General features: G+C 30.4%; 2 protein-coding genes and 1 non-coding gene across 3 annotated transcripts; 2 read left to right on the forward strand and 1 right to left on the reverse strand.

The window, feature by feature from the left end:
- Window positions 1-5,273: 5,273 nt before the first annotated feature.
- On the forward strand, window positions 5,274-5,433 carry LOC130499322 (U1 spliceosomal RNA). Its single transcript, XR_008938200.1, has one exon. It is a non-coding gene; the product is annotated as a U1 spliceosomal RNA (small nuclear RNA).
- Window positions 5,434-8,733: 3,300 nt separating this feature from the next.
- Window positions 8,734-10,385, forward strand: LOC108819490 (glutamyl-tRNA(Gln) amidotransferase subunit C, chloroplastic/mitochondrial). Its single transcript, XM_018592534.2, has 6 exons — window positions 8,734-9,009; window positions 9,091-9,131; window positions 9,218-9,273; window positions 9,857-9,908; window positions 10,012-10,098; window positions 10,204-10,385. The coding sequence occupies exons 1-5, from the start codon at window positions 8,791-8,793 to the stop codon at window positions 10,085-10,087; spliced, it is 444 nt and encodes a 147-aa protein (XP_018448036.1). The 5' UTR covers window positions 8,734-8,790; the 3' UTR covers window positions 10,088-10,098; window positions 10,204-10,385.
- A 678-nt stretch (window positions 10,386-11,063) lies between these two features.
- Window positions 11,064-13,785, reverse strand: LOC108838362 (probable protein phosphatase 2C 61). Its single transcript, XM_056991629.1, has 5 exons — window positions 13,549-13,785; window positions 13,154-13,408; window positions 12,589-12,706; window positions 12,263-12,486; window positions 11,064-11,529 (listed from the first exon to the last, which is right to left on the reverse strand). Exons 1-5 carry the CDS (start codon window positions 13,735-13,737, stop codon window positions 11,335-11,337), a joined length of 981 nt encoding a protein of 326 aa, XP_056847609.1. The 5' UTR covers window positions 13,738-13,785; the 3' UTR covers window positions 11,064-11,334.

The raw sequence follows: 13,785 nt of genomic DNA on the forward strand, positions 1-13,785 counted from the left end.
TAAGTTTCACTTTATTACCTAATATCAAGACTAGTTAATCGCATGATTCTCATTTGCACTACTTTATTAGTAAAAAAAATAATTACTAGTATATATTTTCACGTGTTATACATCAGCGTTTACACACACAAAAAATAAATAAATTTAGATACGTTATGGACTTGAAACATAAAATTACAATTATACTTAGAACTGAATACTTTAAAAAATGAAAATGTTAGAATATAACCAACTTGATTGAAATGGAGAAAAGATTTATAATGATAACACCAAAAATATATTCTTAAATATTTGATCAAGCAACTTGTCTCCTAAAAAAAGCTTTTTAGCAATAGCATGTTATTTGGTTGATGTTGAATTGTTCATATTATGGAGCTTTCAGCTCGCAAAAAATAAACATCGATGAAGTTACATTCAAGAATTCTGCACATGAGATTACTGAGACGGCAGATAGTCATAGTGAGTAAACCAAAGAGATAGAAAGGACTCACTTGAGAGTGCTTAAACAAAAAGTTTCGTTCCAATTAGGAGATTTACCTTCACAATTCACTTGATTTTGGTCACTTGATAATGTTTAAGGAATTAAGGTGTCATTCATTAATTACCCTAGATACAAGTTATTAAATCTGAAAGTTTTAAACAACCCAAATTTAATAATACTACGAAAATGAAAAACCTTTTCTTGAAAAATAATAGTATTATACTTTTTTAAAAATATTAGATGATGAAGTTGACAACGTGAGCTGTAATTAAGGAATTCAATATTTGTGGCAAAGGGTTGTTAGATGATGGAACATTCACATATAAAATCGTAATTCGAAAGAGTTGTGTTAACTGAAGCCAATGCTGAATGTGATTGTGAAATGTAGAAAGTTTAATGTAAACAACTACAATTTCCTAAACATTAAATAATTTAGTTACAAAGACAACTCAACCAGTCATCTAAGCATGCAAAGTTTTTTTTTAAGCATGCAAAGCTTTTATCAATTATCATAGACGGAAACTGTGTCATGCATACAATTATTTGCAATTAATACAAAGAATATAGTTTTGACTAGTTCATACAAAGATAATAAGTATACTCAAAGTTGGTTGGTCGATGCAGACCGTATAAACCTATCAAAATAGTTATAAATATATGGTATAACTATGTGAATTGCGAAGTAAATAGCATATATGTGTATATATCGTAATAGTATACAACTAGTAAAATATAAATACCACTTCAAAATTCTTATAATGTTTCTTAACCAAAGAAATAAGAAATTATTTGACAAAAGAAAAAACTTAAACCCTTGAAAAAAAAACAAAAAAATATCATATGTAAAATAAAAAATTCTATTACAAATGTGGATTTTGCAATAATGTATATCTTTATAATGTAATTTCTTTATTCTATATTTTTGAAATAGTATTTTCATTATATAAACATATGATAGAGTAAAATTCACTTTTATAATAAATCAATTTTTTTTGAAAAATATAGTTATGTATTGAATATGCTTTAGTGATAGATACATACTTAGAAACTAGGCAAGTGTCCGCACCTTGTATGAACTAATATATATTCAACAATATCTAAATTTAACATAGTTTTTATATTTAAATTTGGCAATCAGTTTAAAGTATTTTTAGTATGGTATTCTTACATTACATACACTAATATCACACACAAACTTCAGTTTAGATTCACAATTTCTCTCTTCTCTCTGCTTCGTCTCTCCGGTGATCGGTCTGGACCGTCTCTGCCGTGAGAGGGCACTATTTGTGCGTCTCTTCTTCTCCGCCTTACGCTGTGTTTCGTGTTGAGGTTCTGAAGCTTTAAATTGTAGGGTGGAGATTCTTCCAGTGATAGTGGTTTCTGGCACAGTGAATTTGGAGGAATAGCCGAAACTCTAGCTTCATGTCCAGATCTGAGGGGTCGTATCTGGTGCATGGACCCCAAGATCTCTTCAGTTCTTTCCCTCTAGATCTACGGCGGTGAAGTGCTTTCTGGTAAAGCGGTGCGGTGGTTTGGATACCATTGGGGTGGGGTCTTGATGTGGAGGGGTCGTTTACCCTAGATTTGAAACTTCTATGGTTTTCATCTATTGGCTTGCAAGTCTGCTTGAGGACGGTGGACAAAGCTCGAGACGGTGGGATGTTGGAGGTGGTGGAAGCGAGTGGGTCGCAGGATTCAGTTTCGGTCAAGCCAAGCTCCTGTTTGAACCGGTGATGCCGTCCAGATCTGGTGATCTTCTTAACCTTTCTGCGCTTTCTTCCTCTTTTCAGATTTTTTTTTGTGGTGCTCTGTTGTCTCGTCTGGTGGTGCTTTGATACTCCTTTGCTTTTCCCGTCACCTTCCTAATGGAAGTAGTTCCGTCTTCTGGTGTATTTTTCTTTGGTGTCCCAGGTCAGGTGATAAACTGCAGTCGACGTGGCGCCTCTTCGGAAGAAAGTTCTGACGGGTTACATTCGGCTGAAGTTGGTGATTTATTTTATCTTTCGCTGTTAACTAGGGTTTCGTGTTTTCTCCGGTTTTAGTTAATCGGTATTTTGTGCCGTGCTAATTTTTATTTTTATTTTCTGGTTTACTTCTTTTTTTTTAATTTCCTTTTCCCTATGTGTTCAAAAAAACAAAAAAAATAATATAAAAGCCATTAAAAATGGTATTCTTACATTTAATACTTAAAAAAAAAAATTTCATGTAAGAAAACATACATCTTTGCAACTAACTATCAATTACATACTCTTAAAAAAAAAAATTTCATGTAAGAAAACATACATCTTTGCAACTAACTATCAATTACATACTCATTAAAAACTGGATTTTCTTGGTTTTTGTTGTAAGAGATCTTTTTATCCATAATCTTATTATATTTTTGTTTAGAAATTTTGTATGTTTTCTGTCTATTACCCATCAAGCTATAATAAAAATATATATATATATTATTACATAACCAGAAAATTATTATAAAACAAAATAGATACTAATATAAAATTGGTCTCATAGTTCTATGTATTAGAATACATATTATTATATGATATATAGTATGACAAATATCACTTACACATTATCTATATTATTATTAAATTATAAATTATAAATTATAAAAATAGATTATATTCTATACCCAGTAATAAATATGATTTAAAAATATCCAATAATAAATATAATTAATTTTAAAACAAAATAAGAAGAATTGGTCCTAAGCACAGCCATTTGTCTAATTATTTTAAATACACTAATTAAAATCTTTTACATATTAATTTATATATATTGGGTGTTATGTCGAATTTAATTTGGAAAATTTTACCAAAAAAATAATATAGTCTTTTCATGGCACATAATAAAATAAAACTTTCCTTTTAAATAATAAGAAAATAATATAACATCAAATATCTATATAGATAATATATCATAATTTTTTTAAAAAAATATCATTTCATTATAATAAACTATAGATTAGCTATTAAAAATAAGCAAATACAAGTTAAGGCATTATTCAACATATCATGTAAAAAATATTAATATGAATATTTTGAAACTATATTCTTAAAATTATATCTAACTCATATCCCTACTCATTTAATTATTGATTTCATTTACTAACAAATACAATATATGTTATACTTATAACATATAAAACTAACATAACATGACACATATCACTGGAATTTAATTTATTGATATTATTAGTTCGAGAATGATAAAACCATAAATTATTAATTACCACCATGACGACCAATTTATTTTGTATATATTTATTTTAAGAAAAACTGAAGAATAATAACTAAATGACTTACACATATTTTAGTATTCACATATGAGTTTCCACTAAGTAAAAATTCTTACATATCATAATAAATACTACTTTCGTTCCCGAAAGTAATTTTTTTTAGATTTTATTTTTGTTTTACAAAGATAGATTTTCTATTTTTAATTTTAAGGTGTTTTTGTATATTTTGAGAAAAATTAATTGTAAATAGTTGAATTGATTAAATTTTATTGGTGAATAGTTATTGAAAAGCATATGGGAAAATAAATAGTAAACTAAATTTTAAACAATTGTTATATTCTTAATAAAAGTGAAAACTTTAGAAAATTTTATTTTCTGGAACGGAGGGAGTAAGGATTGGTTATAACTCGTCAAAATCAAAATAATTATAATTATTTTTTACAACAAAATAATTATAATTCTAATTCTAATTATGAAATATGAAATAGTTATATTATTTAAATTAAAAATTAATGACTTAGCTAAGAACTAATAAAATATGATAAATAAACAAAATTAATTAAAAATATAAATAAAATGACAAATCAACATAATCAATTATTGATCTAGATAAAAAATAGTAAAATATGATAAATAGGTAAAAGAAGCTTTTACCAAATCAAATTTCCTTCTTAGATAATAGTATAGATAGATATAAATTCACGAGAGAAAACTCAAAAAAAGAAGCTTTTACCAAATCAAAATGAGAAACGAGGAATGTATGTTGCAAAAATTGAGTCAAAAAAAAAACGAGGAATGTATGTTTCCCTTAGGAAGAACATAAGCGCGTGAGAAGAATACACGTGTCTCATTTTTCAGACATAACCTTTTGAAAATCGTGCCGTCCGTTTGCTCCGTCACCGTAAATGGGTGAACTTGGTTTCCATATGAGGTTAAGTAGAAAACAAATTGTCACCGTATTTTCAAGTCGTTGGATCGCGTTCGTAACTTTTATTTTTTAATGTTTTTATTTTATTTTATAATGTTTGTATCTTGTTTCCTACCATATATTCCTCTTAACGGTCTAACCTAAAATTCGTCAATTGCTCATTCAGCCATTTCCTCATTTGTTTACTTTATTTATTTAAAACACTACTTGTATCATAACTTGTCTCAAAGACTGGATTATACAACTTGTATTGTTTTCTTTACTTTGAGTTGTATTATACAACTCAAAGACTGGATCGACGCAACTTGTATTATACAACTTACATCATACCAAATCAATTACAAACTAGTGGTACCGTTAGAACTAACACTAGAGAGTGGGTTACAACTACAATTAAGAGTGGTTACCACAAGATGCATGCATGGTCGGTTATGGTCAGGTCACAACCTAGTCAAACATTGATTTTGGCTTGCAAAATTTTAAATATACGCGTGTTATCTCTGTTGGTAAAGCCTTTTCTATTGTAAAGCCTTTTCAAAAGGTTTGAGATGCCGTGTTCGAATATCAGTTGTAAAGAAGAGATTAAACAACTGGTTTTTGTTTTTGATCCAAGAAAATTATGGTCTTAATTTACCTGGACGGGGTCAACTCGTGATCAAGAAGACGAGTGGCCTAGGCTAGTGACTTCCATTGCACTAAGGAAGGGTGCTTAGCCTAAAGTCTTCCCAAGTGGAAGAGCTTACGTCATTATTTGTGGCAGGGGGTTTGCGTTCGCGCAGCCTCTATTTTAAGTTTAAAAAAAAAAATTATGGTCTTAAGATCCAAAACTTCTTGAATTAAAATAAAATAAAATAAAATTAATTTATATATAGACATATGTTTCCAAAAATTATATATACATATTAAAATGCTTAATAATTGTTAATTTTCAGAACTAATCTTAGATGATTGTCGAGGATGGTCTTGAGCAATAGTAAATCTAGCATACCTTTATTTCCAGATATCATAAATAGCAGCTTGAAATGCTTATTAACTACAAGATTAGCGATACGTTTTGCAAAAAATTCGAAAGTTCTTTCATCCATCTAACTCCTTGATAAAAACAAGTTTGCCCGAGAAAGTTGGACCTTCTTTATTCTACTTGTTCTATATTTCTATACTAATTAAAGTAATTTTACTTGCTTGATGTTTTTGTTTCGTACTGTCATCCTGTCGTCACCTTTCTTCAGACCTTTGATATTATATCATTAGTTGGGATACAAAATAGGGTTATTATAAAGTTAACTCAATACGTTATAAACACCTTTAAAGTACTGAATTGTCGTGTGCCAAAAAAAAAAGTACTGAATTGTCCACAGTCCAGAGCGACACAAACAGAGAAACAACAATTTATTTTAAAAGTAGAAGCCGTGAAACTAAAGAAGGTTCATAAAGATAACATTTATATATACTGAAAATTAAAATTGTGAGAAAATAAAATAAAAAGCCACGCCAAGAGCAGAAAGAAAATAAAGCGGGTGCCGGAAAAAAAAATAAAAAAAAATAAAGCGGGTGCCCAGGTGGGCCGACAACGAAATGGTGGGTCCTACTCTGCGCTGAGATCGAGACGAAACGGGCCACCACGGCCCAGTAGAGAATAATATATTGTTGCTTTAAGAATTGTATGCTGTATATGATTTAAAATGTTTATGGAGTATATTCGGCGGCCCACTTTTATGCCAACCAAATCTCTTTCTTTAACAAAGTTGGGATCTTCGATATAAAATATTTCTAAATCGGCCAATACAGTATTTGTATTTGAATAATTATTAAACTAGGTGTAAAGGCAGTATTTCTAAAATAAATTAAATTTAAACTTTATTTGAATTTTTTTTTAGTATTATCCTAAATTTTGTTAATTTCTTACTAATATTTTGATATAAATTTTGGTTTAACTGAACATAGAATTAAGATAAGATAAACAATTTTTATTTTATTTTAAAACTAAATTATATTTAAGAACATATATATATATATATATTATAATCTTAAATAGACTTCTATTTATGTTTTTGAATAAAATATATTAAATTAATTTTTATAAAATTAATAAAATTTGACATAAAAACTGGATAACAAAACAGTATTTCTAAAATTTGTAGACGTATAAAAAAACTAACAATATTACGATTTAAAATTTATATTTTTTAAAAAATTGTAAAATAATTTGAAAACCATTTTAGTAATAAAATTATATAATTATAAAATAAAAATAAATAATAGTATAACTAAATAAATAATATCTAGAAATTTTTTAAAATATAATTATATTTTATTATTAATTATTTATATTTATATTTGAATATATTTACTATAATGATAGTGTATAATTTTCTATATTCTAAAAAATTCACCAAAAATAAATGTTAGATGAAATTATCCATGTCACATATAATTATATACCTTCTTCTCATTTTTAATATGTCACGTCATATTTATTTATTAAAAATAATTATAGAGAAAATATATATCAAAATCAAATTGCAAATAATGTCTAAAGAATTCTATTGAATTAAAGTATCTATAACTATATTACAAATAATTAATCATTTTTAAACCCTTTCAGTAATAAAATATAATTTCTACTAGACTATAATATTTCAAATTTGCATTATTGTTTAAAAAATAATAGTTATATACACTCCTTTACGACTATATTTTAAAATAGCGTTGATACACCTTAATTTATTCTTGTTTGCAGTTATATGAAAAACAAGCATAGGATATATAATTTTTGAGTTTCTCACAAAGTAGATATATGCATATAATTTCAGTAAAATAAATGAGTACGTAAAAAGGAAATTATTATTCCATCTGGTCATCAATGAAAAAAAGGAAAATTTTATAAGATGAATAAAAACACACAACTAGGTTTTGTATATAAATACTTAAAGTGATAATACCGTCTCTTTGATGAAGCTCAATTTTATCTGTCTATTGGTTTTGAATAGAAATCACTTCAAACTACTACTAGGTTTTAATTATATATAAAATACTTAAGTGATAATACTTCACTTCAAACCAAAATAAAATCTAGAGCCAGAAATACGAAGCTGAGGATGATTGGTAAGAGCTATAGTTTTATGTTTTTGGCTGTAATATTTAATCTGTATAATTATTTGCTGTAGATTTGGTTGATGTAGCTTTGTAAAACACTTATTTTTTGCTCTAGAAATAAAACTCTCTACAGCTATATTTCAGTTTTGTAAAGATTTTTTTTGCTGTGAAGTTTTTTAAGAAAAAAAAGTTTGATTAGTTGACATATATGTTTCTCAACCAGATTTTGGTTTTCTAAAGCATCTACATCCACAACCAATCATCTCCATATGGTTACATTCAGTCCGTGCCAAAATTAAAATTTGCCATAAGCAAACTAAATAAAAAATGCCTATTATTATAAAAAAATATTTACATAGTAATGAACATTCATATAGTTAAAACAAATAACAACTGAACCATCAGACTATTAATTTTTAATAATATTTATCAACAAATTCTTAAATTCAATTTTAACCAATTATTTTAATGGCGATAAAATGTTTAAATTATGTAATATTGTATATGATATACTCAAATGAATATAAAATAGCCAAACTTTGATATGTTACCTAACTAAATTTAATTATTGTATTATATTTAACAATTTAAAATGATTTTTATACTATTTTGGTTATTTAAGTTAGAAAGTTTTGTTATATAAATTCTTGTTTCTTTAATCTAGCTATTACAAAGCTTTCACCTTAACACATATCTTTTCAGAGGTTTATTAACTGAAGCATAAATAGCTGAGACTAAAAAAAATGCTCTTAACTGGCTTTAAAAAAGTGGATGCCATAAACCAATGTTTCATTTTAACATTCAGACACAACTATGGTTACATCAGAAGATAAACAAACCATTTTAAACCTTTCTCTCACTGCCATTGCTTGGTATAAAAACTCTGCTTCTGGGTCTTGCTCACTGGGTAACTGTCTTTTTTGGGTAACCGTACAATTTTAATTTTAAAACCGGTTTACAATTTTAGTTTAATTTAATTTAATCCTCCTCCTCCTCCTCCTATCCACAATATTCAGTAGTCTTGGGAGAGTTTTTTCAATAAAAGCGATGGCGACCAGAGCTTTGCTTGCCGTTCTCTCTGCTTCACCACCGCGCATGATCCAAACCAAAGTCTCAACCTTTTCTTCGTCTTCAAGTCTCAGCTTCCAAAGACATAGTAGAAGAATAGCTCGATGCTTCTCGTCTGACACAAACCCCTCTGTTCTTCAGCCGCCGGACGTATCCCGTCTAGCTGAGACAGCTCGAATCTCCCTCACTCCTTCCGAGGTGTGTACCCTTTTACTAACCCTTTACGTTTCTCCATGACTGACTTCTCATTGATTGTTTGTTCCTCTTTTACTTTTTCAGATTGAGGAATGTGGTGCTAAGATTCGTCAAGTCATCCACTGGTAATGGAATCGAAAACTCGTGTCTGCAGATAGTTTCGTTTGTTGTGTAGTTTTTTAAAGCTGCGATATTGGTGGGAAAAATGTAGGTTTGGTCAACTTCAACAAGTTGATGTTAGCTGTGTGGAGCCAGCTATTAGAGCAGGTTTGTGTATAAAGTACAAAACTTTCTTCTTTGTTTTGTGTGTTCGTAATGTTTTGCTGATATGAAATATTCATGAAAGAGTGAATCTTTGGGGAAGAAAAAGAGTGTATTATAGCTAAGATTTGTTGCATCCATCTCGTGAGTGCTGAATCAAATGAGTTTTGATCATGTGGACAGATCTTTATAAGTAAAATTGATTGGAGATTAAGGTTTTGAGTCTTTGTAGTCTAAGCACATTCTCTTGGTAAAATCTTTGGAGGCATATTGGTTCATGAAAGATTGTAAGTAAGTAAGATTTGTTGCATCCATCTGAGAATGGTGAACAATGAGTTTGATCATGTTTTGAGTAGACTCATGTGGACAGATCTTTTTATAAACAAAGTTGATTGGAGTTTAGGGACTTTAGTTTTTGTAGTCTTATAGCACATTCTCTTGGTAAAATCTGATGAGGAATATAGTTTTTTTTTTCTGTAACTAGAGGTCTACTTATCAGTTCTGATTAGTTTTTGACAAGTGGGAATATATATAACACTGCCTATTTTAATGTCTTGATCCTTACTGATTTTTAACAAATATCCTGTAGAAATGGAAGGTGGAAATTTGCGAGAGGATGCTCCTGAAACATTTGAGAACAGGTTTGATCTTCATACAGTTTTTTCTCCATCTAGAATATAGTAGAATTGATTCTTGTTTTAGGACGAAAGCCATCTACTAAAGTTTATATGTTTCTTTATACAGGGATAGTATAAGAGCTTCGATTCCAAGCTTTGATGAGGTGTATTTAAAAGTACCTAAAGTACTAAACAAAGAGTGACTTTTTGTCAGGTATTCTACTCTTATCCCGTGGAGGAGGAATCATAGTTTATCTGGTTATGATATTTAGCTTTATTGGTTACGAACCTTTTTGTGTGTGTGTGTCTTTTTGTGTAGCTTCTTCGGGTTGTGTGGTGGCAGAAGAGATTCAATCTCAGCTCAGGTTCCACCATCTCTTTATTTTTATTTTTTGATTTGGTTAGGAGAGACCAAAGCTGCCTCTTAACTATCAAGTCTCACGAAGGCTATTACTCTACAACATGGTGTTACTTTATGAACTCGATCCATCCATTTCCATCGTTGATCGTTTATAAACCCCGGGCCAACCGCTTGTTCCACAACATACAAGTTCATAGCATTCCTTCTGGTGAATGTTAGTTTGTCCAGTGGACATTGAATCGGCGTTGTGACTACTGAAAAACAAAAACCGACGGTTCGGTTCGGTTTCAGAAAATCGAAATCGCAGGGCTACTAGAAAGTTTAGGTCTGAAGGCCCGCATATCTTTCTAGGAGAGGGTCTAAAGTATACGCTAAATTAACTCGCAGAGTAGATCCCTCCTATCAAGAACCAAACCGGCGATCTCTTAATCCGTTCGTAACATGTTTTTTTTAATACAGAAAAGGGAGAGATAGCCAGAGAGCATAGACACACAATCGCATCATTAATACAGCAAAACAAACGTACATTCCAGTCCGGATATTTGAGAAATGCATCTACAAAAAAAAAAAATCCTAGAGCTGTCTCTTCTTAAGCAAGTTTAAGGTGGCTGAATATCACAAACTGACAGCATGACAAACAACAGCTTGTCTGAGCAAAGAAATCCAAGCTTAGTGTAGTCACTGATGCTCATTAATTCTACTACGAGATCTGTTGACATGTTCTGAAACTGAAACTCAGTTTTTATTTTCAGCTGTTTCTGCTACAAAAATATCTTCCTTAGATGTTATCATCAATTTATACAACAACGACATAAGAGTGTGGAAAGCACTCCAATACATAGATTCTTATGACGTCTGTTCAAAATGTCAAAGTCCTCGTTACTTTGATCCCACGACACACACCACTCCCAACATCTTCTACTATTTATTTTCTATTAATAATCACACGACTTAACATACAAATGTAATATATACACACACATACATTCACACTCAAAGGCAACACACAGAAGTCTGAGTAAACAATCATACGTGGCATCCATCTTTGATTAGTCGTTATATGTTTTCTTCGCAAGTTTGTTTGTTTGATTACATACGTGGCTGAGGATGAAACCTCTTGTTGAGAAAGAGGCACACGACAGAAATATCATCAACCTTGACCGTCGGATATTTCTGTCTCCATGCATTAGCCGCCGCCTCTGTCACTGCGTTGGCCGCTCCTGCCTCATTCTCTGAATTCATCACCACCGTAGCCACTTCTTCGTTACTAAGAACATCCCAGACCTATACAAAAGAAAATCATCATTTACATGGCTCGTTGAGTTAAATTGCTTTTTATAGTTTGGTTTCTAGTTTGTAGCGTAGAAAAGCCTTAGCCAGGCTCAACATTTGTATGGGCCATCAAACAAAATAAAATTAGTTTTAAAGTACTCCCTCCGTTTTATTTTAATTGTCTTTCTAAGTTTATACACACAATTAAGAAAACATATGATTTTGTATATTTCCAAGATAAAAACACAGTTAACTATACATATAACCATATTTCAACCAATAGAAAAATAAAATGGAGGATCTTTTTAATAAATTTTGCATTAAAACTCTAAAACGACACTTATTTTGAAACGAAATTTTTTTCTTACAACGACAATTAAATCGAAACGGAGGTAGTATATGTTTCCTTAATTTTTTAATATATATATATATATATATATATATATATATATATATATATATATATATATATATATATATTAAATTATCAGTACTAATTGGATATATTTTTTGATAGAAACAAAACTATATGTACATGCAAAATATTTTTTGACCTTTTTAAATCTAATTTCTTAGATACCTATATATAAAAATATGTATTTATAAAGAAAACCCTTTAACTACTAATATACGGGGAGACACATGTTTGAACCGGGGTTGGTCGGACCACTTGTCACCTTAATTAGCAGGCACTGGCCTTAAACGGTTTGTTAATTGTTATCCTCTTGGAGAAGTATATACGTACCCCATCGGAAGCAAGGAGCAGAAACTGGTCGCCAGGAGTGATTTGATGCGCAGATACTTGAGGAGTCGCAATGACACCATAGCTCTTAAGAACGAAATCACCCAAAGACCTAGACATGGCTAGACCGGGCCGGTTTTCATGTGGAAGCCATACTCTTAGAATATGTGGCTCTGACTCTAATGCCAAGACCCTTCCGTTGCGTTTTCTTATTCTGTCGGCTTCGTCTACAAAAGTAATTAACCCAAAAATCCTGAGTCCTAATGAAAACGGTACGTGACAATGACATTGTTTACAAACATGCTTTATCCCTAGCATCACAAACTTACTTGGAACACTTGGCTTCAGGTCAGTGGTTAATTGAACCACCTTGATTTCTCCATCCTCACTTGTTCCAATCATCACAGCCCTTGAATCTCCTAGATTTGCCACCATCACTTGATTTCCCTGTTCAGATATTGTTGTTTAATATTACAAAATTATATGATTATGTATTTCATGATATATACCATGCATATTAACATCATGTTCAAAAATTGTTGCTTAATGTTACAAAAGCATAATTATGTATTTCGTGATATATACCATACAACATTTAATTAGAAGAAGAAAAAAATTATTACTCTATTTGCATTGAAAATCGAAACATCACTTATGATCAGTGTCCATCCATAGGGTTAGGCCACATGAGCAGCTGATTAGGACACATGAATTATGTTTTATAATTTTTCATCACAAATTTTCATTGTTTATGTATTTTTCTATAAAGTTTAGGGCCATAAGCAAAATTGACAATAATGTTTGGACCGGTACTGCTTATGTACATAAATAATCAGATCAAAACGTCATTTAATATGAAACTGCAACAAAATGAAAGATTTTCAAGAGACGTACGTGTGTAACGGCGAGAACAGCAGTAGTTCCGGAGGAAGAGCAATCAAGGGTGTTTTTGAGTTTAAGAATTCTTTTGTCCATCAACAAAAACGTAGTTTCACAAATGAGTTTCCAGTCTCGTGTCACTGAATGGTTATTCATATGACCTAACAATAAAGATGGCAATTGGTTTCTTACTATCTTGCTCACCAATTCACCTTTCTCACCATGGCCATCAAACACTCCACACAACGCTCCTTCTTCTGTTCCATAGCCCTACAGTTTTACCATTCATTTGATTAAAAAGAGATTTTGCTTTGGACAAACATATATTTACACTTCTGAATATAAAATTATTTTGTACGAATGCAAAAATTCAGTTAAAAAAACAAACGTATTTTTGTAAATTGAAATACCAGGTGGAGAATGGCAGCATCTTGATTGTATCCCTTGCCTCCAGCTAAAGAAGAGACAGAGCCAAAGCCTTGATGAACATCTTGCTGTTCAGAGTGTAAAACTGCATTTTCTTGTCCATAATCTTTTATCTCATAAATCTGGTTTCGATCTGTTGATCCTCCTGAGGATAAACAGAAACAAAAGCCCATTTTTAGTTTCCGTATATGTATGAGAGGAGATCAAACAAATGAAAGAGT

The sequence above is a fragment of the Raphanus sativus genome, chromosome 8 (assembly GCF_000801105.2).
Source record: "Raphanus sativus cultivar WK10039 chromosome 8, ASM80110v3, whole genome shotgun sequence".
NCBI lineage: Eukaryota > Viridiplantae > Streptophyta > Magnoliopsida > Brassicales > Brassicaceae > Raphanus > Raphanus sativus.

Bases quoted from the DNA above. Each gene is read 5' to 3' on its own strand.
- LOC108819490 (XM_018592534.2), top strand. From the start codon at position 8,791: ATGGCGACCAGAGCTTTGCTTGCCGTTCTCTCTGCTTCACCACCGCGC. The intron at 9,010-9,090 runs GTGTGTACCCTT...TTACTTTTTCAG, and splicing joins TCTCCCTCACTCCTTCCGAG to ATTGAGGAATGTGGTGCTAA. The intron at 9,274-9,856 runs GTTTGTGTATAA...AATATCCTGTAG, and splicing joins GGAGCCAGCTATTAGAGCAG to AAATGGAAGGTGGAAATTTG.
- LOC108838362 (XM_056991629.1), bottom strand. From the start codon at position 13,737: ATGGGCTTTTGTTTCTGTTTATCCTCAGGAGGATCAACAGATCGAAAC. The intron at 13,409-13,548 runs GTATTTCAATTT...GTAAAACTGTAG, and splicing joins ATGCTGCCATTCTCCACCTG to GGCTATGGAACAGAAGAAGG. The intron at 11,530-12,262 runs GTACGTATATAC...TCTTTTGTATAG, and splicing joins TGCTCCTTGCTTCCGATGGG to GTCTGGGATGTTCTTAGTAA.